Source organism: Sparus aurata, chromosome 1 (genome assembly GCF_900880675.1).
Source record: "Sparus aurata chromosome 1, fSpaAur1.1, whole genome shotgun sequence".
NCBI lineage: Eukaryota > Metazoa > Chordata > Actinopteri > Spariformes > Sparidae > Sparus > Sparus aurata.
Window position 1 is genome coordinate 17093860 of NC_044187.1, and position 26421 is coordinate 17120280.

General features: G+C 37.9%; 2 protein-coding genes across 3 annotated transcripts; one reads left to right on the plus strand and one right to left on the minus strand.

Annotated features, from left to right (window-relative positions):
* The first annotated feature begins 1916 nt into the window (after window positions 1-1916).
* fabp2 (fatty acid binding protein 2, intestinal) lies at window positions 1917-3928 on the plus strand. Its single transcript, XM_030424425.1, has 4 exons — window positions 1917-2113; window positions 2761-2933; window positions 3296-3403; window positions 3690-3928. Exons 1-4 carry the CDS (start codon window positions 2047-2049, stop codon window positions 3738-3740), a joined length of 399 nt encoding a protein of 132 aa, XP_030280285.1. The 5' UTR covers window positions 1917-2046; the 3' UTR covers window positions 3741-3928.
* Window positions 3929-4014: 86 nt separating this feature from the next.
* usp53b (ubiquitin specific peptidase 53b) lies at window positions 4015-25350 on the minus strand. 2 transcript variants are annotated; one of them, XM_030424277.1, is made up of 17 exons: window positions 25162-25350; window positions 23134-23330; window positions 22584-22738; window positions 21370-21462; window positions 21046-21180; window positions 20257-20370; window positions 19895-19977; window positions 18941-19046; window positions 17607-17753; window positions 17102-17251; window positions 16851-17019; window positions 13934-14056; window positions 13058-13784; window positions 12258-12319; window positions 9233-9311; window positions 8264-9102; window positions 4015-7469 (listed from the first exon to the last, which is right to left on the minus strand). In XM_030424277.1, the coding sequence occupies exons 2-17, from the start codon at window positions 23225-23227 to the stop codon at window positions 7393-7395; spliced, it is 3153 nt and encodes a 1050-aa protein (XP_030280137.1). In that variant the 5' UTR covers window positions 23228-23330; window positions 25162-25350; the 3' UTR covers window positions 4015-7392. The 2 variants fall into 2 exon arrangements, with proteins under 2 accessions (XP_030280137.1, XP_030280130.1); XM_030424270.1 differs by having other exon boundaries at window positions 22584-22744.
* Window positions 25351-26421: the final 1071 nt, after the last annotated feature.

Consider the following 26421-nt stretch of genomic DNA (forward strand, 5'->3'; position numbering starts at 1 on the left):
CTCAGTGGCGGGCGGCTGTGGCTCAGTGGGTAGAGCGGGTCGTCTAGTGATGAGTAGGTCACCAGTTCGAATCCCGGCTCCCCCTAGTTGCATGTCGAAGTGTCCTTGAGCAAGATACTGAATCCCAAATTGCTCCTGATGAGCAGTTGGCGCCTTGCATGGCAGCCTCCATCATCAGTGAATGAATGTGTGTGTGAATGGGTGAATGTGGCATGTGTTGTACAGCGCTTTGAGCTGTCGTTAGACTGGAAAAGCGCTATAAAAATGCAGACCATTTACCAATACAAAAGTTGCAAAGTCTGCAATATCGCAGGACCACAAACTATTGTATATTTGGTTGTTATTCCTTGATTTATCCAGGTTTGTTGAGAGCTGTGTTTTTTTCTTCTTCAGGATGGCGTCTTTCACGGTTGAAGTTGCAAGGGTTTTGTCTAAGGGACCTCAGCTTGTGCACACGCAAGTAAAAATCAACTCTAAGATTTAACTAAGAGCCTTAAAAGTACTCAATAAAAACTTAAAATCAGTCCTTAAATGCTAGCAATAAAATATTAAAAGTAATCCTAAATCAAATGGGGAACATTTGAAGTGATTTAACCACAACCACATGAAGACCACTCTTTCAGGCTTCCAATCCAAGTTTATCCTTCCATTAATAAATCTGACTTTCTCCGAGGCCCAATACTCCATATGTTTGGATTAATACTAAAAACATAAACCTTGACAGTTTGTAAAATGTTGGATCCACAGTGCACAACACCTTTTTGGACTCACTGCATTGACCTATACCATTCTTCCTTTCATACACCATGTTATTATTTCGCACCTACTGTTTTATCTGTTACTACAACAAGGAGATAAGATTGTAGGATGAAATGATGAAAAAGATTAGCTCAATCAAATAAGCCTCAAGCTCACAGTCAATTTCATCACTGCGGTCCTGGTAGAAAGGTCTCTGTGTGATAAGAGGCAGATTCTCCGAGGGGGAAGTAACGGTCAGGCAAAGGTCTCTTGTGCTGCATAGTATGATGAGATGAAACTGATAAGAAGGAGAATTGGCACGTTGTGCATGTTTTATCATACCCTTAGTGAGACTCTGATTTGATTATTCAAGCAACACTGTTTTCTGTGCATTTTTTGCAGCTTTTTGCTTTGTTGTTGACATTCAAGCTAGTAGTTTGTAGTCAGTTAATAGTCTTTACATCATTCTGTTATTCCAAATTGACCTTAAATACCACACAGAGAATAGTAAAACAACCAAACTAATAAAACATAGCCTACTAAAAAACTTTTCTCGTGTTTGCATAAGCTTTGTTTAATCACAGACACTGTTAGAGACATCATGATCATCTTAAGGACACAATTTGGCTGTCAGGTACTGTGTTCATGGTTGTTTATGTAATACTATCTTCAAATATCAAAGGTCTCATTTATTACGATTAAGGTCAAAAGCCTGATTGGATACCTCTGCATTTGCACAAAGCAATTACTTCTATTGCAAGAACATTTTGTCTGAGAGGTTTAGCAAAATTACATTAAAGATAATCAAAGTTAAAGTAGTGCAAACATTGTGTTATATGCCTCAACAGTTGTTTTTAGTTATTTTTTCCTCAGTTTGAGGTTCAGGTACCAAAATATACATTCAAAACGTGAATGTGTTTCAAGTTACATTAAAAAAAATGTGTTGTTGTTGCATTTTTTTGTGCATTGAATGCTGCATGCTCACATCCTGTAGTTCTGCAGCAAATACTTTTGACAAGTTATGACCAACACCCTTAGTAAACAGACTTACAGGTATAACAGGACGTCAACCATTCTGTTGGCAGGTTTTTTTTTAGCCAACACAGGCACAGTTCTGTTCACAACCATGGCATTGCCCAATCAGCTGCAGGTCTGGACATTGCCTTGAGAAAATCTGAGCTTTAAACGGCCACATCAGCATTCAGACCGATGGCGAGATAAGAGGAGTGTGTGGTTTAAAAGGAGCGGCAGACTTTGAGTAAGACACTCCTCGCTGCAGAGTTGTCCAGTTCACCCCTCACAGCCACCATGACCTTCAACGGCAACTGGAAAGTTGATCGCAATGACAACTATGAGAAGTTCATGGAACAAATGGGTGAGTGATATAAACTGCTGATAAAATGCTGAAGATAGATAGATAGATAGATAGATAGATAGATAGATAGATAGATAGATAGATTATTTATCCCTAGGGAAATTCAAGTTCAAATTCATTCAAATTCAAGACTATGCAGCTTTGATTTAAAAAAAAAAAGGAAAAAAAAAAGTGGAATAAGATGCATTGGTAGAAAAATTACAGTGTCTCTCATCACCATATATGCTCTCTGTGTAAAAAAAAAGGGTCAATAATATAATATAATGATAAGTACAGGTAGTAAGTCTTGTTGTTTTAGTTCTTTAGTCTCAGATTACAGTTGCTGAATAAAATTTCGGTTATGCCTAAAAACTGATAATCATGCAAATGTTTAGTTTTTTAGATTATTTAAAATGAGTGCATTGCAATAATCTTTAATGTATTTAAACATTTTAATGGGAGACAGAATCACATACTAGGGCTAAGGTCTTACTTGGGAACACTTGATGGGACAATGACCACCTTAACATATTTGTGATTTGGCTTTTCTGCCTACTTAACCTCTGCACACACAAACTAAGGACCCACCTATGCATGAAAAATGATTAAATCCTGACCAACTTCCTCCGATTGTTCTATTGTTCTATATTCCATGTGTCTGTTGATAGGAATTAACATGGTGAAGAGGAAGCTGGCTGCTCACGACAACCTGAAGATAACCATCGAACAGAATGGAGACTCTTTTCATGTCAAGGAGAGCAGCAATTTCCGCACCGTGGAAATAGACTTCACCCTGGGAGTCACCTTTGACTACAGCCTTGCAGATGGAACAGAACTATCGGTAAGCACAAGTGGCATCTACTGGGACACCATGTAATGACTGAGAAGCTTACCTTTACAAGAAAAAAGATCAAAATCTTGGCTGTTTTCTTTATTCATTCATTTAGTTGTAAACACTAAGATGGGCTGGGCATATCAGTCCCTTTAGACTTTGAACCTTTGAACCGCGTAAAGTAATTGATTTGTTGACAAAGAAAACAATCCACACGTCAAAACATCCAACTTTTTTGCACTATGGTAACCCCTTGTGCCCAGCTGATTTCAGCCACTAACAGTTCAGCTATGGCTGTGACTGCTTGAGCAAATGAAATGGTCAACCACTTGTACTTTGATAATGAATGAGTTTCATGTTTTACTCTGCAGGGTTCGTGGAAGCTGGAGGGAGACGTGTTGACAGGGACTTTCAACAGGAAGGACAACGGAAAGCAACTGATAACAACCAGGATCGTGCAAGGAGATGAACTTATACAGGTAGGATGATTTTATGTCTACCCAAATAATGGCACCAATAAATCCCAATTTTATTGCTGGACACTTGAAAAGCTGTTGAAGAACGTGGATAAATTGGATTCACCTGGGATAAAATTTATTCTCAGCTGTCTCTCTGTAATTCTGAGTTCCAAGATACTGTAATATGATTTTAAATACACAGTCAATATGTCTATTTACATATGATGATACGCAAACCCACGTGATAATCCAGCCAGATGCAGACGCTATGATGATTTGTCTAACTGATATCATCTTTCGCCAACAGAGCTACAACTATGAAGGTGTGGACGCTAAGAGGATTTTCAAGAGGGCTTAGACCAAACTGATCACGAGTAATATGTTAGCTTTCTGCATTACATACATTATTGTGTTGAATCCTCAACTACTTATACCAGTATAACCTTTAAAAGGTGCACTACTTATAATGCCTGTAGAGTGTATGAAACAGGTTTAAATTGCACAAGATTTTGATACTTGCAGTAATAAAGCCATTCTATAACTGCCTGTTTTCTGTGTTTTGTGTTTTGTGTGAAAACATGTAGAGGTCTGTGTAAAGTTGACAATAAAACATACACAGTCAAGAGACTAAATTAAGAGTGATACAATAATTTCAACTTTATTCAACAATGAATAAAAATAAATATATATTATCTACAAAAATATAAAGTGTAGACAGATTTGTTATGTTTCTTTAAATTGATCTGTACTTACATTAATCATGAAGCATTCACTGAAGCACCAACAACTAAATTCAACGGTAATGTCAGGCCAAATCCTAACCACACACACAGGCATGACAATAGGATTTAGTGAGGCATACAGATCCAACACATCAGGCCACATCAGCCAAGAACTTATCAGATAAAATCAGTGAGATAATGCGGCAAGTTTTCTTTTGTTCCTCAGTGTTGATGTAATACAGTCCAATTATATTCCCATATAGTTAGCGCAAGATAAAAGATATGGACTGATGCAATGCCAAGTGTGACGTTATGTGACACAGGACAGGAAGACCTATTCTCAAACAGGCCTCTTGAGCATATAGGTACTGTGTACTGAGACTACAGATCATGGGTTCAGGAGGAAAATCAATTATTGGCCCCTTTTTTCAACCTTGCACACAGACACACAAGCATGCGCAACTAATAACTCTTTACCACAAAAAAAAATCCTTTTGGTTTCTACACATTAAGGCTCTTTCAAACTAGGAAGCTTTGCAGCCTAGAAGGTGGGAAGCACTTGCCTCTCAATATCCCAGAATTTCACATTTTCTGCAAATGAACATGTCAAACTTTTGTGAATTGAAGCTGATTGGAGAATGAACTGCTGAGGTTCCAGCTGTGGTTGTAGCTTCCAAGTCTGAAAGGGCTTTTAGGAATACTAACACACACGCAACTTGGTAGTAAAATGGTGCAAGCAGAGGCGTCTCATCAGATATGTCACTATTAGCATTGCATATTTTAAAACATTTGCATTACATCCCTCTCATTTATCGCCCTCATTTTCATATCATGGTTTCAATCACAAAAAAACACTGAAAATGCCAAGGCACTCTTGATACAACTGAAGACACAAAGTTAAGAATGTAAAATACAACTTGCGTGAAAACAATAAAATTTCTATTTTTACAAATGAAGAAAATAATGAAATAACAGGTCAAATACTGTAACTAAATAAAAAACATAAAAACAAACTTTGCAATTAAGGGTTAGAACATAAGGATAATCTGGTTAATATACTTTGACCAAGTTTCCTCCAATCCAAGAGTTTAGCCATTTGGATTTCTTTAGCCAGTGAATATATTAGATATCTTAAAAAGGAGTAAAACGAGTGATTTATATTTACTGAAGCACAATCAACATATACAAAGGCATCCCTATGTTATTTGAAACATTATACTGCTCAGCTAAAGAAATTCTTAATAGCTCAGCTACATGTTATGCCTTCTTTTTCTTCAATTTGAACAGTGACAATAAATAAATCCTGACAAACCCAAGTAGATGCTCAAATTAGTGTTACTCTCATACATTTCTGAACACTATCCTTTGGTGTCGGACAGCACAAACACAACGCATACAAACACAGCAATTTAGTGACTAAATGTGTGCGGTTAGAATAGTCTAGAAATACCTGGAGAAGAGGTTATTGTGGTGAAAAGTGAAAAATGAATAAGTGTCAGGATGTTTAGGAAAAAACCTGCCAATCTAGTGAGCACCAAATAAATTGTATACTTATAATGACAATTGTACAACACGCTGATATTTATGTGCCTTTGGGAATGTCAAATGTATAGAATACAAAGCCGTTAAATTGCTTTAAATTGATCTTAAAGTATTTTTTTCATGAATGCATAGTATGTCTTGACTGTCTGCTGATTTCTAGTTTATTGTTTGCATCATATGTTTATATTTACAATGAATGCATAATCAAACGTATGTGTCCTTGCATGAGCAAGAGAAAGAGAACAACATTCAAGTGTTAAAAAAAAGTTTCCAAATCAACTGTAGTTACAAATTGCTATTTAATGAATTGATTTTATTATTACAATTACATAAAATCCAATAGAATTTATGTTTGTTGGACTCAAAGTCCACTGTTATCATGCTCATGCTTACGCTGTACACACAGCTAGTAAAACTTTGTAAAGGCCACATGCAGGTTTCAGAACATTAGTCTTATGAACATGAATAGTTGTTGTGTTGTATGGTCAATATCAGATAGGCATATCATTTATATTGGCATCATTATGAAAATACCTGCAGGTACAGACCTGTTTAAATCTGTCTACTTGAAAAGGAAGACTGAAAAAATACAATTTGACATCACTGTGAATTACAAAAAAGGATTACAAGAACCAGCACAATCAAAGGTAGAATACATGAGGTGACATGGTTGTACAGTATATAGTGACCCATTGAATAACCTGAGGGCTGCCTCAACTACACAATGTCAACTAATTATTGGATTTGTAGACTGCCTAAAACAGAACACAGTCAAACAAAAGCACAGTTCTAGAAATCGTGTGTATATATGTATTTATGAATGAATGCATGAAAATTGCTCATGATTTAATAGGGAGTTAACAAATCTTTTGAATCAATGAGTTATTAAGAATTTTATAGCCCAAGAGACTAACTGGTACGTGGCAGCCCTCAGTCATTCAGTAACACATTAATGTTGTAAAATAACCTACAAATGATAAGAGTTGGAGCAAATCAGTAACTGAATAACCATAAATGTTGCAATGTCTGTTCCTTGGTGACCGAAAGCCCTCGATATGCATAAAGTCAGTAAGCTGCCCAGATATCACTCCTCTGACAGATGTAAATAAATGAACTACCCTTAAACCTACTGCTGATGGGGAAAACCTTTGGCCTCTGGGTTTTTATTTTGTTGTATAGAATGACATCATATTCTGATCAAGTATCCATAACGTATCTTATCATTTGTAGTCACACCTCCGTGTTTCATCTTCATATAATAACTGTACAGACCACTGCATAATCAGTCCAACTGGTGCTCATCACATTGTCTCATACCTTAATTGTAATACATCAGAATATCTTAATTTCTGCAACACTTCTGCAGAACTATTGCACAAATAAAAAACAAACATTTTTTAACTTGACATAAGGTGACAAAAAGAATAATAAAGACTCAAAAACCCCTTGTGCAAACTGAAAACAGTCCAATCAGATTTTGGTTAAAACAAAATCTCCTTGCAGGAACACTGTGTGACAATGGAAGACGGTACTGTGTACGTTATAGTTTAGAGTCCGTCAAACAATATGCAACAGCATTTAGAAATTAGTTTTACTTATGTGACAAGCTTGCATAAATAAATTCCACTCAGTCTGGAGATATCGTGCCTCAGAACATATTTCCATTCCATTCTCTACTCTTTGGCATCCAGTTAGTACTCTGCTGACCACTGTCCATCCATGTAAACAAACCTTGCCAAGTAACGCTCATAAAAAACCACGTTCATCCAGTCCCTTGGCTGTCACTGGATTCCATTTTGCAGTGGGTTTATTGCTATTATGGCCTGTAAGGAAACAAATAGAAAAATATTGTTTAAATTGTGTTTCATGGTTAACCCTGTCTGTATATTTACACCACAACAAAGAAACCAAACTAAACCATGTTATTTTGTCTTTTCAAATATTTTATATTGTGCCATTAATACATATGGGGAAATAGTAAATTGTCTAGAAAATTGAGTGATAATCTGTTAATGGATTCAAAATAACCAGACAGGAATGTCTGTTTTTATCAGCACATTTAATACCTGGCAAATCAGGGTCCTTGACTATACACAGTATTTTTTCATAATGGTTAGCTAAGGGTGGGCGATCTGACAATTTTAGATCATCATCAATCTTGAAGTTGTCCACAATCTACTTTTCAGGTGAATCATAGAAGATTGCGTTAATAAATAGCAACTTACTTCTGTTTTCAAATAATCTCACTGACTAGCAGATAGATACCAATAGTTTGATGTAGCCATCTAGATTGCAATGCTGGCTGGGCAAATAACTTCACATGGCTCTTCCAATTGTTAGGTACTTTAAACAATGCAACCCAAGTTAAAGTAAGTGAAATGGCAGAGCTTGCAGCTAAAAAAACTGTCTTTATTGCAATATTGTGTTTTAATGGTGCAAAGGAATAAATTCATAGGCTTTTTCAAGTCCAGTTTACAGGTCATTTCAAAGTGACCATAACTTAGATTGTGGATCATTATTATGTTTCAATAGATCATGATAATATATTTTGGCCAGATTGCCCACTCCTATGGTTAGGCCTACGTTGCGGTTTGCAAGCGTATTTAGAGAGGCTTACTTGTTTCAGGTCTGGGTTTTGGCACATCTTGTGAGTATGTGTCAGTGGGGAGTGTGTGGCTTGTATCTCTGCGCTCAGTCACAACCACTGTCCGTGGCACCGTGGCAGAGAGCACAAGAGGCCTCTGGTTGTGGTACTTGAGACGGTATGTTTCCGTCATACAGTTATCCACATTGAAGTATGTTGTCAGAGAAACCTCTTGAGCTGGCACTGCCTGCTCCACTCTGCAGCCTGTTAGTCTGTCCTCACTTTCACACGATGATGGGGTGCTCCTCTCTGGGTCAGAGCCCGACTTGGAGCTCGCATCTGAGAAGGTTCTAAGGCCTGAAATGTCAGGCTTCCTGTGAGGACTGACATAGGATGTGGATGAAAGACGAGGGCTTGATGGATAAGGTTCTTGAAGCATCCTAGGACGAAATGCTGCGTGGCTTGTTTCACCCTGGTGTGGGGGGACCCGCTGGGTTGGTCGAAGGTGAGGAGACACCGTCGTGCCGAGCTGACGCTGATTGTTCAGTTGGAGAGGTTCTGCAGTCATGTTGCTGGGAGGGTGGTATGGCAGTGTAATATGAGGACATTGGGATTCGGAGGTGACAGCGTCGCTGTTGCTGGAGCGGTATGCGTTATCTCTGTCTTCGGGCTCAGAGAGAGCGAGATCATCGGAGCTGTTCCACTCTGAGCTGCTGGTTTTTGTGATGTGCCTCAGGGCAGGACTTTCTCCAGAGTGACCTCTACAGTTTGACAGCTCCTGCTGCTCACCCTGCCTGTTATCTAAACCAGTTGAGTCCCTCTCTGAAGACACTGCTTTTCTGGAGTTACTAGAAGTGTACTTTGATTTCCGTCTACAAGAAAGAAGTGTTGTAGAGAATGTTGGGAATAATCATGAAATATAAAAGAAATCCAATTTACGAGTCCTTATATTACAATACATATTAGAACAAGTTATATATAATTTATAATTATGGGCACTACCTCGAACTTGGACTGCACTTTAGATGTGAATGTGAAACTTGGTCATGGTTCTTTCCCTGAGGTTTGAGTTGATGTTTACCTATAAAATATAAAACAAAGGTGATCAAAACATAGAGATAGCAAACGATACAATGTTAAAAAAAAAATGAAAACATAAATACAAATAGCAGTCTTACTCTGTAGGGGGAAGTAACTAACATACTGTAATTAATGCAAAAGGTAATGTATTTTTACCTTCTGACCTTTCCTTTTGAAAAGGGAAAGATTGAAATGTCAACTACACTATGTCAGAAGATAAAAATATCAAAATACAACAAACAAGTAGACATTAGGCATAAAGAAGATGATTAGAGCCTTGTGAAGATCTGAGTCCTGAGATTAATAGTTTTCTCAGAATTTTTTTGTTGAATTCAGATTCCTGAGAATTCTGCTGAATCACAGATTTTAGACTTTAATCCCATAATTCAGATTTGTTTTTCTCTGAATTCCGAGATTAATATCAGAGCTCAAACACTTTTTTCACTGAACCCCTGATCTTCTTCCCTAATTATAAACTAGGCAGATAAAGATGCAGACAAGTACAACAAAGCAAAATTAATCAAAAGTAGAGACCAAACGGAGACATAATCATCTACACATCTGACCATGAATCTGTTGTCCCCTTATGGCACAAGGGGGCAGCATTAGAGTGTTAATCTCCCTAGACTTTCTCACAGCGGGATGAGCCAGTCCGCATGCTTGCTTTGAGCACCAGCGCAGAGAGAGGCAGCCTGGTGCTGGATTCCTTCCCTTTAAAAATAGATGTGTCCTTTTTTTTCTTTGCTGTTGCCCTGGAGAGGTCCATGCAAGGATAAAAGCTTGAACTGTTGGTTGTTAACACTGGCTCGAGATGCACATAGCCTCGATAAAGTATCAAGGGCAGCACACTCAAACTAGTGCATGAAACAGAAAGATATTTATGACAATGCTGGCAGCCATGTCCAGCTGTGCTATCTGAATGAGCTTTGTGGGATTATCATCAGATTAATGCCTGTGCAGGGCTGACTGGGTGAAGAGGTGAAAGAAGCCAGTCCAAGCTCAGAAATCAACCCAGGCATCAGTTTTCAATTACTCTCACATTATCAGAGACAGCTCACACTTCATCTGTTAACTAACAGAAATATAAAGAAAGAAAGAAAGAAAGAAAGAAAGAAAGATAACAAGAGAACTTTGGAGGGATGGGTGTTTTGTATTTACAAATCTGATCTAATGTAGGACCTCATTTTTCCTTGTAAATCTTTTCCTGTAAGTATTGCAGATTAGATGTGAGATGTAATCGACCATGTGACATATTCCTTTATGGTCTTAATCATGTTTTGATTTTCACGTCCATTGACTTTTGTCACTGGCTTTATGTTCTTACAATTGATTTGATGTAAAACATCAGGCCATGTATCTACTCAGGCTGGGAGATATGTCATTATCACAATACAAGACAATATATATAGTCTTAGAATTTGAATGTCTTTATGTTCTGATATGGCAGAAGTGACAACATTTTCAAAACTTAGCAGACCGTTGTTTCTAATACTTGATTTTACCCACTTAATTCTACACTGCTGATGAGTATTTTCAAAAATCTCTTTGTTTTAATAAACACAATTTTGTTGCAATATCAATGTCCAGGGATTTGCTCAGACAAATGTTGTTATTTGGTTTATCATCCAGTCCAAAAGATTGAGAAAAATATTATGTATCGCAATTAAGACTAAAATTGTTGTGATTGTATTGAAAGGCCATATCGCCATGCCCTCATAAATAAACTGTACCGTACGGTACCATTTTTAGCCTTAACCCTAACCTGATAGCCCCGATGATTTGTTACACAGAATCATTGAAGAAGGCATCCTTGGAAACTGCTGGGAAACAGTTTCCATTTACAATATTTGTCAGATGATTGGATGAACCATCTATCCACCACAGGTTTATTTCAACCAATCAACAAACTGTATGACAATGTTGGAGAGCACTACTGGCAGTTGGTAAATAAACCAAAGGCAGTCTGGAGAAGAGCGAGAAAAGCCTTCAATCTCATTCTTCGCTCTAGATAATATACCAGCATCTACACTAGCCTCGAGGAGTAGCCATTTCCACTCCATCATCATACCTAAACTACACCCCCAGCTGCAACTAGTTCCTCACTGGAGGCTGACTGGTCTGAACCACTGTGGTTCAGACAGAAGTGCGTTACTTGAAGACTGGCAAAATGGATTCATGCGTGCTCCCATGACTCCAGCTACCTCTCAAGGTAAGCCTGACCGTAAAGTAAAAACATAATCTGTATCGTAAAATATTTTGTTACAGAGACAGCTTGGTCTGGGATGTATTTCAGCAGCACAGATGTGACTAAATAATAAACAAATACTGTAGGAATATTATAGGAATACTACAACAGGCAGCATATGTCTCCATGATATCTCACTTTTCTGTGACTGCATATATTGCTGCACTTTGATCATGAATGTGAAACTAATCTAGAGTATACAGTAAAGGATGCTATATTGTATATAACTGAGTTTTAAAGTGTACAGTTTAGAGACTATTATAGATCCAAGACAAACTGGCAGAAGGGCGGAACTGAGAGAGAAAACAGGCCCTTGCAAGTCCATCTGCTACATCAGTGCCATGGATTTAGCACAGTTAGACTTATGATATCTCAGAGCCATTGAAAAAGGATAAACGAGTAAGACTACAATAACATATCCAGCTGAAAAACTGCCCCTTCCCTCTCTCTGTTGTGATGGAGAGGGAGGATGACAGATGAACAAGAGGGATGCAGCCTCCCTTATCCTTCCTCAAATTGCCTACTGAACCATACTAAACATATTACAGTATAAATACTCATAAATTACACGATTGTTGAAAGAAAGCTATAACCAGCCAATTGCTTCTGTTCATTCCAAACACATTTATTACATCTATTAAAAGCAAAAGCATTTACTTTTCCTGGAAAACCTAACGAAACCTTCGAAATCTTGGAACTCACCATTGTGTGTTGGTGAGGACGAGATACTTGATTTGGCATCTCCTCCTTTTTGGTGCAGCTGACTGAAAATAAAATGCTAAAATTACTCAAAGCAAGTTTTCAGTCAAACAAAAAGGAAACATTCATGGTCTTTTGAGGCACTGGTTGAATAATACAGAACACTTGACAAAAATGAAGGCTTTTCAAATTCGCTGTCTGCACGGGTTCAACTGGATTTTAAAGTCCTGAAAATGTGAAATGCATTGATTTTACTAGTACAATTGTTGTGTGGAGCTCCATGTATTGGGTACTGATTTTGTCACAGATTGCCTTTAAATGCTTGATAAAGTTATAGATATTTGGAAATTTTATTTTGATAAAAAAGAATAACATACATAATCTGAAAACTATAATATAAACAGTAGTATTTCATCCTCCATACACAATCCTCTCACAGCCACCTTGAAGTGCATTTTCAACAAAAAAATATTAACAAGGATTTACAACTGAAACTTAACTTCTTTTAACTAATTACTTATAAATCCCACCTTAATTACCAATGACTACTCACGTATTATCTTTGAACTTTATTTTTAAAAAATTATGCCATGGATACTTTTATCTATGCCCTCAGTTCCAGTACATGTTATGAATTCATGAGATATTACAACTTACCTGTGTGCACAGTTGTGAACATGCAATGTGTATTATCTGCCCTATTGTCCCTTTTGGGGAATGAATGTAGTGTCCTAACTTCTTTGAAGTTAAAACTTAATTTGTCCTAAAAATGGCAATCGAACAATAAAGAAGTTGTTTCTTACCTTTGCAACTGTGCCTCAGGTGTTGATCTCTGGTCTTTAACAACGAAGCCATCAACACCAGGTGAGTCAGGATTGGTGGAGCCACTGCTGAGTCTATCGCTGCTCTCATAGCCAGACTCTGTTCTTTGAATAGTCCAGGTATCACTACGTAGCAGTGTCTTGGGGCCACCCTTAAGTCTGCTGCCCCTCTGTTGGTTGGCCCTGCTTTCTGACTCTACAGAGCTATGGCTCTCAGTCTCAAGCCGCTGCTCGTCCTCATAAATCGTCATTAAACACTTCTGCTTCCTATCCTCTCTAGTTCGTACATACTCCTGCTCCCTGTCTCGGCTTTGTTCTGTGTGTACTCTTTCCTGCGATGAAGGCTTACTGTGCCTTGGGCTGTCGTGTTGCTGTTGACGGCGCTGCTCCAGTTCGTTCAGCACAGTGTCCACATTTAACACCTCTCGAATTGGTCGCCAAGTGGACTTAGATTTATTGCGACTTCCTTCACCTCCACCTTTTTCCCATTGTTCCTGGCAGCTCTCCTGATCATAGCGATTCGGGGATGTGTTGTTTCTCCGGCTATGCCCACCACCCTGTGTACCAAAGGAGTGTCCACGTGGCTCCTGGGATCCTCTGCTTGAGTGGTTTGATGACTTCTCAGTGCGTGGATAGCTTTTGAATTTTTGGTCCACAGGAGGCCTCGGTCCATTCTCTGATGGAGATGAAGATCTTGCATGTGCCATCGCTAGAGAAAGTGAAAATAGGTCATTTTTAGGACGACCATTACAAATATGACAATGGTTGTATACACCAGCTTGACCTTGTATGGCTTTGAGTTTGCCTTGTTATTGTCATAGGTTCCCTGATACCTATGATGCAGACACAATGCTTTACCTTTGTGTTGCGATGGGTCTGTTTTCCGATACACACGATCCTTTTTTGATGTTTCACTTGGCCTCTGCAAATTCTCCATGAAAGGTTCCTGGAATTTGTTAGGACTGCCAAGGGGATGTTTCACTGAGGGAAAAAAAAAATATATATATATATATATATATATACTGAAATGGTATATGAGTGGTTGCCCTACAATTGTGATTTATTTTGCGGTTTCTAAATAGCCTTAGACTGCTGACATCAGTGAAGCAAATAAGAGATAATTGTTAGTTGGCCTTAAAATCCCCTTTACATTCATAATGCATCACTGGGTATGAACAGCCAATTAGGGTGTGACATAACAGAATTTTGTTATGTAAGCAAATATCAACAGGTACAGCCTGCTTTTCTACCACATATGAGGTTTACCAGAGGTGTTAGAGCATATGTGATAGATCCACACCTTGTCCTCAAACAAAGGGTCACTGTGCACTGGAGGTGTTTAGCTTTATATAACAGGTTCAGCTCTTTAACCATGAAGGCTACCAAGCTATATCAGCAGACTTTACTGCAAACACGGCAAGAAACACACATTTTTTTTTACTAAAGAACAGATGCCAGCACATTATTAGCAATGTGAAAATACACTGGTGCGGCCACATTTGCAAACCGTTTGGTGTGTTCCTTTGCCTCTGTAGCAGGCAGGTCACAGTGAGAAACGTTGAGATGCCGTTAACTGCGAACATCTGCCTCCAAATCAACACATTCAGCCGACAGCTGCACTGCCTTGCACACTTAGTCCTCAGCTCCTCCTTTCAGCATGTGAGTTCGACCACTTTCTAGCGCATTGTTCTTTAGATTTGTGTTTTTATGGATTAAGCACTGTACTTCAAAAAGATGTTCAAGATTTTCGTCAGGATTTAGAGTAAAACATAACACAACAAATATTCTCCCGCAAACATGAGGCAAGATCGCAAAGCTGTGTCAATGTGCATGGCTCCTGGATGTTACACAGTGATGAGTAATTGCAGTGAGTAAGCTGTAGTATTATGGATTTCCAGATTTGTTATGTAGCCTAATGCTGACATTAAAGTAGTCCCACTAAAAAAGTAATACTATATTTAGATGAAGTGCACCTTACACAATTACCAAGTAATTAACCATTACTCTCTTCACCATGTTGCCTGAAATTATACTGAGATTCTCAGGCTTAGTAATGCAGTATTATACTGAAGGGCAGTTAGTAGATATGATCAAAGCCACTGTGTACTGCAAAACGGTACTTCAGTTGACCTCAATATAAAGTCATTTAACAAAATAGACACCATTAAATAATACATTCAATACATTTAATAGTTTACAACCAGAGATTTATCTCATTCTAAAACAAAACTAATCAATTACTTACACATATTTTCATAAAAATAAGAATCCAGTCCCATGCCGGTCAAAGTATCTGGACACAACACTAAAACAGAACAATCCATCTAAGCGAGCAAGGTGGCATTGCCAAAAAACCCAAGCAGATAAATTAATGGAGGCAAACATCGGAAACGTTTAGGGTTGGAGTGAGAACTGTGGGGCAGGAGCAGAGTGCGCTTGGCACAGAATCAGGGATTAGGGAGGAGGCGTGGGTGGTAATCTGCGTGCAACAGAGGCATCATCCTCATGCCAAGTTCAAGCCAGCACACTGAGCAGGACAATCTTTCTGCCTGCAGTTTAACAGCACTCTCGCAATCCCACTGCAAACCATAACTATAATTTGTGGAGTGCAATTGTTGTTGCCATAGGTAATGGCATTGTTTGATGTTTAATTTTACTTAGTGATACTTTCATAAAAAATGTCCAGATGCTATAATAGACTAGGATTGATGGAAATCAAATTATGTGACAAATCAAAATTCAAAATTCAAATCAAAATCTTCTGATCACTATTGTAATGTCTTATTATTAAATACACCATGTTACAGTTTCATATCACTTTGAGTTCAAGACACATCACAAAGGATATTTCTGTGCTGCTGTTAATCCATATACCCTACTGAATATATATACAATAATAAAAGAACATAGTAACACTACTAGCACAAGTGCACTTTTTGAGAAAAAGTCTCACAAGTCTATAGCAGCATTCACATACAGCATTTTATTATGTACCCAGCCTAAAGACTGGCGAGGATATTATCTGTCTAATGTTTCCTCTGACTCATGCCACCAGTTTTGTGTTAGAGTAAGACTAAGGAAATCTGCTTAATTTAATGCATTCTGAAAAATAAAAAAAACTTTATGGAGGTGTGTCTCATGATTGCACAGTTTAGTGTGGATTACACCTATGTTGATTCAGCTCAAATTCTACTTTGATTTATTCATTCCTTGTCATGTTTTGCATGCAGTCCAAAGCTTTAAACAAACATCAGTGAGTGATTTATAAAAAAAATTTTGGCAGCTGACTATGGTCTAAGTGGGATAACATTACATTTTTACTATTTTAAAAGAAAACTGAGACATGTTTATTGTTTACATGTTTGAGTCTCCATCTAGTCTTTTCCAGAGTTAGATTAACTTACTTAAAGAGGAGTTTGGGTCAACTGGTAACATATTAACTATTAACTAACTGTAATGTTTTGCTGCTGTGGCTATCTGTTTTATAATACACAACATTCATTGATTTAAAGCCATGTTCAAGTTGCCCCAGTAATAGTAACATGTTTCAACCAATTAAAAACAAATTATGAATTTATTAAAAGTGAATTGTCAAAGAGAACAGCTATATTCACTATAGCTCTGTTTGATATAGTAGTAAAGTCTTTCTTAGGCTTTTATTTCAAAATAATAAAATTTAAAAATAAATATACAAATATAAAATATACAAATCTTGGATGTCTTACAGACATGCAAGGGTTAGGTGTGCTGAGTGATAACTGGAGGATTGTCCTACCTGTTGCGTCACCATTTACTTGGGCTTTGTAGCGAGGACACATGGTAGTTTGTCGTGGTGCATCTTCATTAGACACTGGAGATCCCTCAGGATTGGTGTAAAATAAAAGAAGTGGCTGGAAATGTCCCCTGATACATTTAGAAGCAACATCTTTCCATTTGGATCCAATCTGAGGAAAAAGGCAGGTGTGACATAAGAGCATGTAACACACAGTAACAGGGATAAAGCAGATTAATGGCAGAGTTCCTAACCTCCTTTACAGTAGCATCATCAAAAAACATCCACTTTGAAGATTTGGTGTGATAGGCGAAGGCTGAGTAATGTTTACTCGAAAAACAGATCATCCCCACCAGATGTAGCTCACTCCGTTTGGCATTTTCGTCAGTGACACGGTTGAAAAGCTGAAAGAGAGCAAATTGAGACAAGTTTGATCTCCACATATTGCTTTTTGGCAGATGTGAAATTAAATCCTATGAGAATAAAATCTGTTTTTTAGATAACCCTGAAGTGTTTTATTTATTTATGTATTTATTTATTTATGTGGAGAGAGATTATAGCTCACTGACCTTCATCATTATATGGACAAAAGTTATCAAACAGCTGTGATCATTGAAATGTTTTTAATTAGTACATGAATCCTTTGCAGATTTTTGTCATTGTGGGAGCAAATCTAGAACATTTAAACTAGCAATCCCCTGTGTTGCAGATAATACATTTCGCGTTTGTCATCTGGTGACGTTTTGCTTTGGCTCTTACCCCACATAGGTTCAGATTTGGGCCAAGTGACCGAATTACTTCATCCGTAAGATCAGACTGCTCAGCATCCCATACAAATCCTATAGTGACAATCTCTGGACAGTTCATGAGCACACGGCGTATCTTGATACTTTGACCACAGTTGCTCTGCAAAATATGACGAAAAACATCTGCGGGTTCATAACAACATTTCAAAATCTGTTTTATTCCCCAAATATTTGTCCTTATTTAAGACATATAATAAAACAACTCGTCAGGCATTTCAGCATTTCAACAGCTAGGCAAAATACATTAAATCAAAATGTCTGGTTTTTGTAACACTGAACAAAAACCCAGCAGACTCCTGGATGTGTTGGCAATGAGATAAACAAGCAGTAACATTAAAGAGACACACATAAAACAACAAGACAGAAACCAATGCACCAGACTTATCTAAATCTCAAAAGTGCAGTGTATTAACTTGATAGGAAGTCATTGTGTTGAATCACCATTATGGAGTTGCTGGAAGGCATATTTTGTTGCTCACTTTTGGCAGTGGATAACTGTTCCCCTGCCTTTAGTGTTTGTGCTAATGTCAGCTAAAAACCTGCTAGACTGATCTCACAACTGAGAACATGGAGATAAAATCTCTTATTTGAAGTCTCAGTAATAAATAAATTAGCAAATTTGCCAAAATGTCAGAGAAGTGGGCTATGTCTCTCTCTCTCTCTCTCTCTCTCTCTCTCTCTCTCTCTCTCTCTCTCTCTCTCACTCACACACACACACACACACACACACACACACACACACACACACACACACACACACACACGCACACCTAGACATGTGACTTGACGCTTCAATATGTCAAATAAAGGATGATTGAAGGAAAGAACCAAACAGCGTGTATTATCAGTATGATAAAGTCAACACTGGAGCTCACATTATGGGTTAAGAATAATGGGTTAAGGCAACAGAGCACTCAGCTTCACCACACAGATGCACACTGAAGAGGAAGGCAGCGGTAGCAAATACAGATGAGAGAAAAACAGTGGATATGCCTTTACTGCTATTTATATCTCAACACTAGTCTGGCACTGTCTCCTTCCCGCTGCTTCAAGTGCAGTGTCACAGCACAAAGTACAGAGTGTACTCTGCATAACTACAAGAATTGTTTTAATCAACCATTTTACAGTAATGTTGTCGTTCAGTTAAATTATTCATCAATAGCTGCTTGCAACAACTCTGCATTTATTTAAGAAAACAGCAGAATGGTTTAAAGTATTGAGCCACTGCTTAGTAAACATGCCTCACTGGTTAAGAAAACCACATCAAAATTACAATAAATCACATACCGGGCAGCTTCGGAGGTCACCTGTGTTATTTGCTGCCTGCAGCAATTCTCCAAACATGTCTGACCTGAGCCGCTCGTTTTTCCCCAACATGCGATCAACCTGTTGGCTGTGAATTAGAACAGGGAGAGTGTTAAGCTTAAATAATTAGATTTACAACACGCTTAGTGGAAATACAATATCCCATCATCGCAGCCCTTGTTTATTTGATGTAGGAAATGGAACAACCAACATAAACTGCATTATCAGAATGACATGTTTAAAATCAGAATATACACTAAACACACTTGTTTGATTTAATGCCAATCAGTACAATTAATCTGGCAATTCTACCATCAGGAAGGGCATAATGTTCATAATGTTTTTGTTGACACTGTCAATTCAACTAGATGTTTATTAATAAGTTGATTTTAAGTGGTGGTGTTATACTGGACTACATTATATTAATATCATTTTGACAGAGCTCATGCAAAAAGTGAGCTAAGAATGCATGGTGACATTTGTTGCACTAAAGAGAAAAGTCGCCACATATTTGAACATAAAATTATGAAAAAACTTAACAAACGACAATTCGGCAACCTTAGCATTAAAGGGTAGAAAATAATCAACGTTGGGTGATACAAAACAATTCACCACAACAGAATTTGTCAATTATGATGATTCCTTTTGCGCTACTACTGGCTGCTTGCTACTGTGTTGATCAGGTACCCATGTCAAGGTAAAATTCATGATTCACACTGTATGTAAGCCAACAAAAATAATGAACACTATTAACAATATTTAATAAGATACTCAAGCTGTGCCTGTTAAAGTACAGGAAGGAAATAGAATAAAGATTCCAATCAAATAATTTTCTCGTAACCTTATTTAGTACTTTGACATTTAAATCAGGATTAGCACTCTGGCCTGATTTTTGTATCCCATTTTTAAAGCCATGGCAGAAAATCAAGTACTCACCATAAAGCAGTGGTTGAGACATAATGTACGAATTCTGTGAATGGGTGTGGGTCTGACGATGCACCACAACAGCGACACACAAACTGCAGAGGAAAAGTTTCACATTGTTCTACAGATTAAATGTTTATATTTCAGTAGTAATTTAGTAATTTTAGTAATGTTGTCTTTATTATCATAATTATTATTATTATAATTTTTATTTTTTTATTATCATTATACTTGTAATTATTCTTTCTACAGTTAAAAAAAAAAACGTGGCCCAATATATGTCACATTGATACACATCTTATTTAAGTACTGCATTGTTTTTTTTTAAACACCATTAAGCAGATATAATTATATTGTAAGAAAAACGTAGTTACCTGTTCATAAAGCATCATTGCAAATTTCTGATGGGTGATGCAGGATTTGGATGAGCAAGCATCAGTCGAAGCATCTGAAACTATGTGTAAATGAATTCGCTCCAGGATGTTCTCCTAACATATAAGAGACAAGATCAGATACAGTACCAACAATGAATACATGCAAACAGCACTCTTAAACACTTAGAAACACAAAAAATGAAAGCTTTTTGAAGCTGTAACTGAACAATTCAGCTTGACAGTGTTGTAATTGATTAATCCACACTCAGACATGTATGTAAGACACACCTAAAACATCTACATCATTGTTTAACTCTATCACAACAATGCTGAAACACAACAATTAACAATAATCAATTTGCATTTAAAAGGGCTGAAGATTATAAAGTGGTGTACCCATTTTAAAACTTTCATCGTTTGTGATGAGAAGTTCAACATAGACAACATAAAAATCCATACAAATTGGAGAATTTGGGTAGTCTAAGCACAATGAAGACCAAAACCACACCCACAAAACTCAGTCAAAAGGCAGCCTTAATCAACTAAATCCAAAATACAATCCTAACAGGACTTAAATATGCTAAATAGCAAGAGGCCACATCCATACTTTACATACAATAGTTATAAAAGGTGGTTATACAGAGCCAAGGTATTTTGTCAGTATTTTTACCTTCAGTGTCACAGAAGAGGAAGCACCATAACATAATTTAATACACAGTCAGTTACCATGGAAAGGTCTTCCTCTGAGTATTACTTTGATTAAAAGCCAAAGGCAGAGTGTCAACGTACAAAGCACTCAGCAGCATCATCCATCAGGCCAAGTTGGAAACGCTGCTCATCCTTAAAAGTTTCTGCTAGGGCATTGCGCAGACTGTCGGAGGGGAGCACACGCTCTCTGCTCTGTTGAAATTGGCTGAAGATACTCTGAAAAAGAGAAACAAGGGTTTGTTACTGTATTAAAAATGACCTTTTTTCCTCATCAAATTATAATGTGTGACCATTTTTGCTTGTGGGGACAGTTATTATAGCATCAAATATTTATATATTGATGATTAGGGATTAAATAGAAAAAAAATCAACAGTACTAAAACATTTTCCAGGTTCAGCTCAAACCTTTAAAGCGCAGAAAATGCAGGCATCACCAAGACAGAAGTGACCTGAGAGCTGCCTCAAACTTCTCCTGAAAATGTCCAGCTGCCAAAGCACCTGTAAAGGTGTAACAACAGCACATTTAACAAAATCCTGACAGTAACTGAAACCTTTTATTAAAGAGCTTCAGAAGCTCAAATTGAAAGAAAATGTAAAGCAGTAGTTTTTGATATAATCATTTTATTTAATGGCTTTTTGTGATGTAAAAGTACTGCTGAACTCACTGAAAATTAATACTCAAAACTGCAGCTTTCCTCAGCTTTGAGTAATTTTTTAACTCATTAATTTAGCCGTTTTAGATGAAACCAAGTCCACTTATTTATGAAGAAAGACTTGATGGCTGTGTTTCCATGGAAACTGCATTTGCAAAGGTCTCGTAAAATAAAGCAGCTACAGTAGCTCTTTAAAATAGCGATATGGGGCACTGAATTTGATTAATTTAATGCTAGAGGTAGCTAGCTAGCATGCTATTTCCTATTAATTGTCTGGTGTTATGGAAAATGTTACTTCTGAAGGGCTAGAGTCAACAGTATAAGGCAAAAAAGTTATATTATGTGTCGCTTGCAAAATAAGATATTGGGCACTGAATTTGAATAATTTACTGTATATCATACCACACATAAAACAAGAACCAGCTAGCTGGAGTTGACATGACAGCTACGGAAATAATGAAATGGGACAGAGAAAAGAATTAGCTAGCTAGAGTGCCATTACCTAACTGTAAGTTCAGTGTGTATCTGCTGTTCAGTAATGGGAAATGAGGCTTGAATTAAAGAAAGCTAGCCTGCTTTCACACTACAGCAACTGAAGGGCTGTAATGGGAGTGCAGTTGTCGAGGCTTTCCATCATACAGATGTGGTGGAGGTTTAATCTAAACCGGGTAAATATAATGAGAGACAATTGCAGGTGGCAAAAAAAAAAAAATTCTACTCATAATGATGTTTCTAATGACGTAGTCATATTAGGATAACGTTTCCATAAGATGTTTGCCAAAACAATGAGATTTGTTTGGGTATTTTTAAAACATAGTGAGTTGGTTCGGGTCTACTTGTGCTCTCTGGTGTTCAAAAAACGTTTTATTTACCACAAACCGTTTCAACAGCGCATCGATGGTGGAATGAGAATGTGTTTTTTGAGCATTGAGATGTATTGAGATGTAATTTAGAGCTGGTTCTTACCTGAACGGCGCTGTTTAGGAAGCAGCTGTTTTGCCCGGGCTCATTCAGCAGGCCTTTGGTGAGCGCAAGTGATAGCATGCTCCCAGGCTGGTAGGATTTCTTCAGGCCTCCTCCAGGTTTTTTGAACATCTTCACCCATGACATGGAGTTACCGCCTGCAACTGATAAAAACATTGTCCAGTTGTGTCATGCATCACTTGCGTGGTTTGTAACTCAGACGGTGCTTGTCAGTCTCTTCTTTAAGAGCAATTCACACCCTTATGTAACCTTTAAAAGAATATGTTATGTTATATCATTTATGACATTTTGTGGATGTGGATTTTATTAAGATCTTACAATCTAAACAGAAAAAATGCTACTTTTGATTACCCACTCAAAACATACTAAACATCCATACTACACTAACGATTTCAAATGTGATTTTTATTGCATGGCGCGGTGGAGGCATAATAAACAACCCTGGATGAAAATTTTGTTCATCTTGGACACCATTAAATCAATAATCCAAATGACTGATCTGGTCGGACGCCAGATGAATCATGTCATCTACCTTCTCCAGAGTTGGGGGGAGACTTGCTGCGGCTGGACATGCTGGGAGGTGGGAGCTGGTGCGTTGGTCTGGCCATGGGCTCCATCCATTTCATCCCCACGCACCTCCAGAGCAGTTAGTCGAAAGCATTGTCAAGATCAGCCACAGGGCAGCCTCAGCCATGAGCTAATGGACATTGAATAGCAACTGGACGATATCTGAGGACATAAATGAACAAGTCCACAGTGCAGTCAGCGAAGAGCAGCCAATTAACGTTAACGAAAGCACTGAGGTAGACATTTTCTGCATACTAACATACAGCAAAAGGGCAAACAAACGCAAATCCAGCATGAAATTCACCACAGCTGATTCTCATGTAATAGACTGTAAATACTGTTTTATATCTTAACTTGTTCAGAAAAGACCTGAACTCTGAGTTTGTACAACACTTCTATAATCTTAATTGAGACCACGACGATGCCAGAAAATCTTCATTGTTTTTCATAATTTAACATGCTCAACATCTGCTCATAGAGAAAAAACAACCTAATTAACTTTTGGTCTGAAAACGTATCTACATTCTAATTAAAAACAACTTACAGATGCTCAGATACCTTTAAATCTGTTTTTATTTGTATTCGACCTGTCTTGCCTGATTACTGCAGAAAAAAACAGTTTAATATACAAATGAGGGATAATAAGAGAGGTAAGAATCATGATGACAACACAGAACAAACTTTTGCATTTTCTCTTTAGCAGCATGACTACATCAATTTTGTATTCATGTAAGAATTAAAATGCATTTTCTAAAATATGAGTGTTGAATTCTATATGAAGTTAATTGGTGGCTTAAGTTTAAAAACATAATCTTTGTTTGTCACTCTAAATTATTTCTTCTGATTATATGTTTATATATGATGATAAATAAAAAGCAATGAACAATTTCAGTTTATTTTTCTGTATCAACTACCTCCCAGTCATTATTTTTTAATGTATTTTTTATCATGATTTTTTTTTTTTTTTTTTTTTTAACAAAACCTAAAATAGTGCTACCAGTGTATTGTTTACATTCAGATTTTCCAGGATAATGTTGTCCTGGAGCACATCATTTTCCTCTGCATGTCAAAATGTGTCATCATAATAAATAGCTGCATTAGGCAAACAGTGTAAACAGCAATTTGTCTTCTTTGATGCTCATTCACATCAAACTTCACGTCAACATTTTTGATACAAACGTAAACAGGGGGCTCAACCCATCACCCAAACAAAATCTGAACACAGAACTGAAGCCAACATCTCGACATGTGCAACAACGTCCCACATTAGACGGCAGCTGAATTCATTTTGATTAAATCTGATGCATCTCTGCTTTGTTTACACTTGCCATGTTCATACATGGGGAGCGGAAATCAATATTTTCATTAATGACAAAATGACAAAGACACATGACTGTTATTTTTGCAACAGGACGTCAACTTCATCAGGGATAGTATGTTGTATTTTGTTACTTGTAAATATTTGTCAATTACTTATTTGTGTGCTAAAATGTATATGTTCAAAGAACTGATCAAAGACCGTTATCCAAAACTCAGAGTGATTAAAGATCACAAAATGACTCGTTTCATTAAAATATTCTAACGTTTTCATCATGGGAATCCACATGTCAAAGCCTTTTATTTGGTATCGTTGCCCACATGTGTTTCTGCACCAACCTCTCTGAGACCATGTGATGCCCATATAGGCCTATACGGTCAGACATAAGCGCCCATCTTTTGCAGTAGGTTTCAGAAAGAGGACATAAATCCTATAGTGGACGAGATTGTATGACCATCCCGTGTTTCCCTGCGTCAACGAAAAAAAAAACAACAACACACCAAAGCCTCGACAAGCGCGCTCCCACAGCAGACACACACACACACACACGCTGCCGGCGCTGCATCAGCCTGACGGTGAACTGTACACGGGAACAGCGCCCGGTCAGCTACAGTAGCAGAAATATGCCGCAACTTGCATTCAGGCATGCAGAAAACGAGTGCTGTGCCGACTCACCTTAAAGGGAAGCGGACAGTTCGGTCGCTTGCCCTCCAATGAAGGCGCCGTTCGGTCCAGCTGTCAGCGCGCAAAATCCCGACACTTCTCTCCGAAATCCTCGCGAATAAAAAACTGCCTAGGAATGACTGCAGATATGTCCAGACGCATGTAACGCACTATCTGTCATAGTGCAGCACTGCCCCCCCCCCTCCCCACCCCCCCTCGATCCCTCCGACACGCAACACAGGCGGCAGTCCGAGCCCCTGTGTGATGGCACACGGACTCGGTCGGGACAGTGTTATTTTCGGTGAAAATTCGTCCCTTTTCTGTACAAACGGGGCCAGTGATGGCCTGTGCCAGAATTTACGACGCGGATTAGTGATGTTTTCAGACTTGAGAGGTCAAACTCCGCCCCTAGTGTAGCCTCAAGTGCACTGCTGCTGTATTGCAATCTTCAATCGCTGCATGGGAAACTGTGTGCTGCCTGGCGGAAGGTCAGACTTCCAACTTGTCATGATGATGATGAGAGAAGACATCACATGACCGCACTGGTTTCATAATCATGCAGCACTGTGGGGACTAAACCCTGCCTGTTTTATTTATTTATTTATTTATTTATTTTTAATTTTAGTTCCTTTTTTGCTCCCACTTAAATGTCAAACAACAGAACAGAATACAATTTTATTTTTAGATTTTAGACCCCATGAAATACTAAATAGGTGAAAATATGTCACAATTTTCCATTACAAGCAACACTAGACAAAGAAGTTGTCATGCGTTCATCTTCTTTGTTATCATTTTGTGCAAATAACACATAATACTAAGCATTCGTTTTGATCAAATGGCAATCCAAATCTGCTGTGTCTGTCTTTGCGGTAAACAGGACATGAAATCACAAAAATCAGGGCAGATGGAGGGGCCTGGAAGGGGAACAGCCCGCAGAGCTGAGCAGGTTTTAAGTGTAGACAGGACAGCTGAAAAAGGCTGATGGTGCGCACAAGCCAGAGTCAGCAAAAATGACACTCATTGGTGTGTCTCTTCCTGTTTTTTAGTGGATCTGTCCAAAATAGAACAAAGTTTGTTTCTGTGACGCCTGGGCACATAGCCTCATTACACAGTACACAAATAATTCTGAGCTGGATTTTCAGATTCATTCAACAAATTGGAGCTAAAATGACACAGTGAACAAGGGCTTGGTCATATGACCTGAGAATAATAATGTCGTATTTTTTAAGGCTATATTGGATACATTATGTCTGGATATTTTTAAATGGCTTC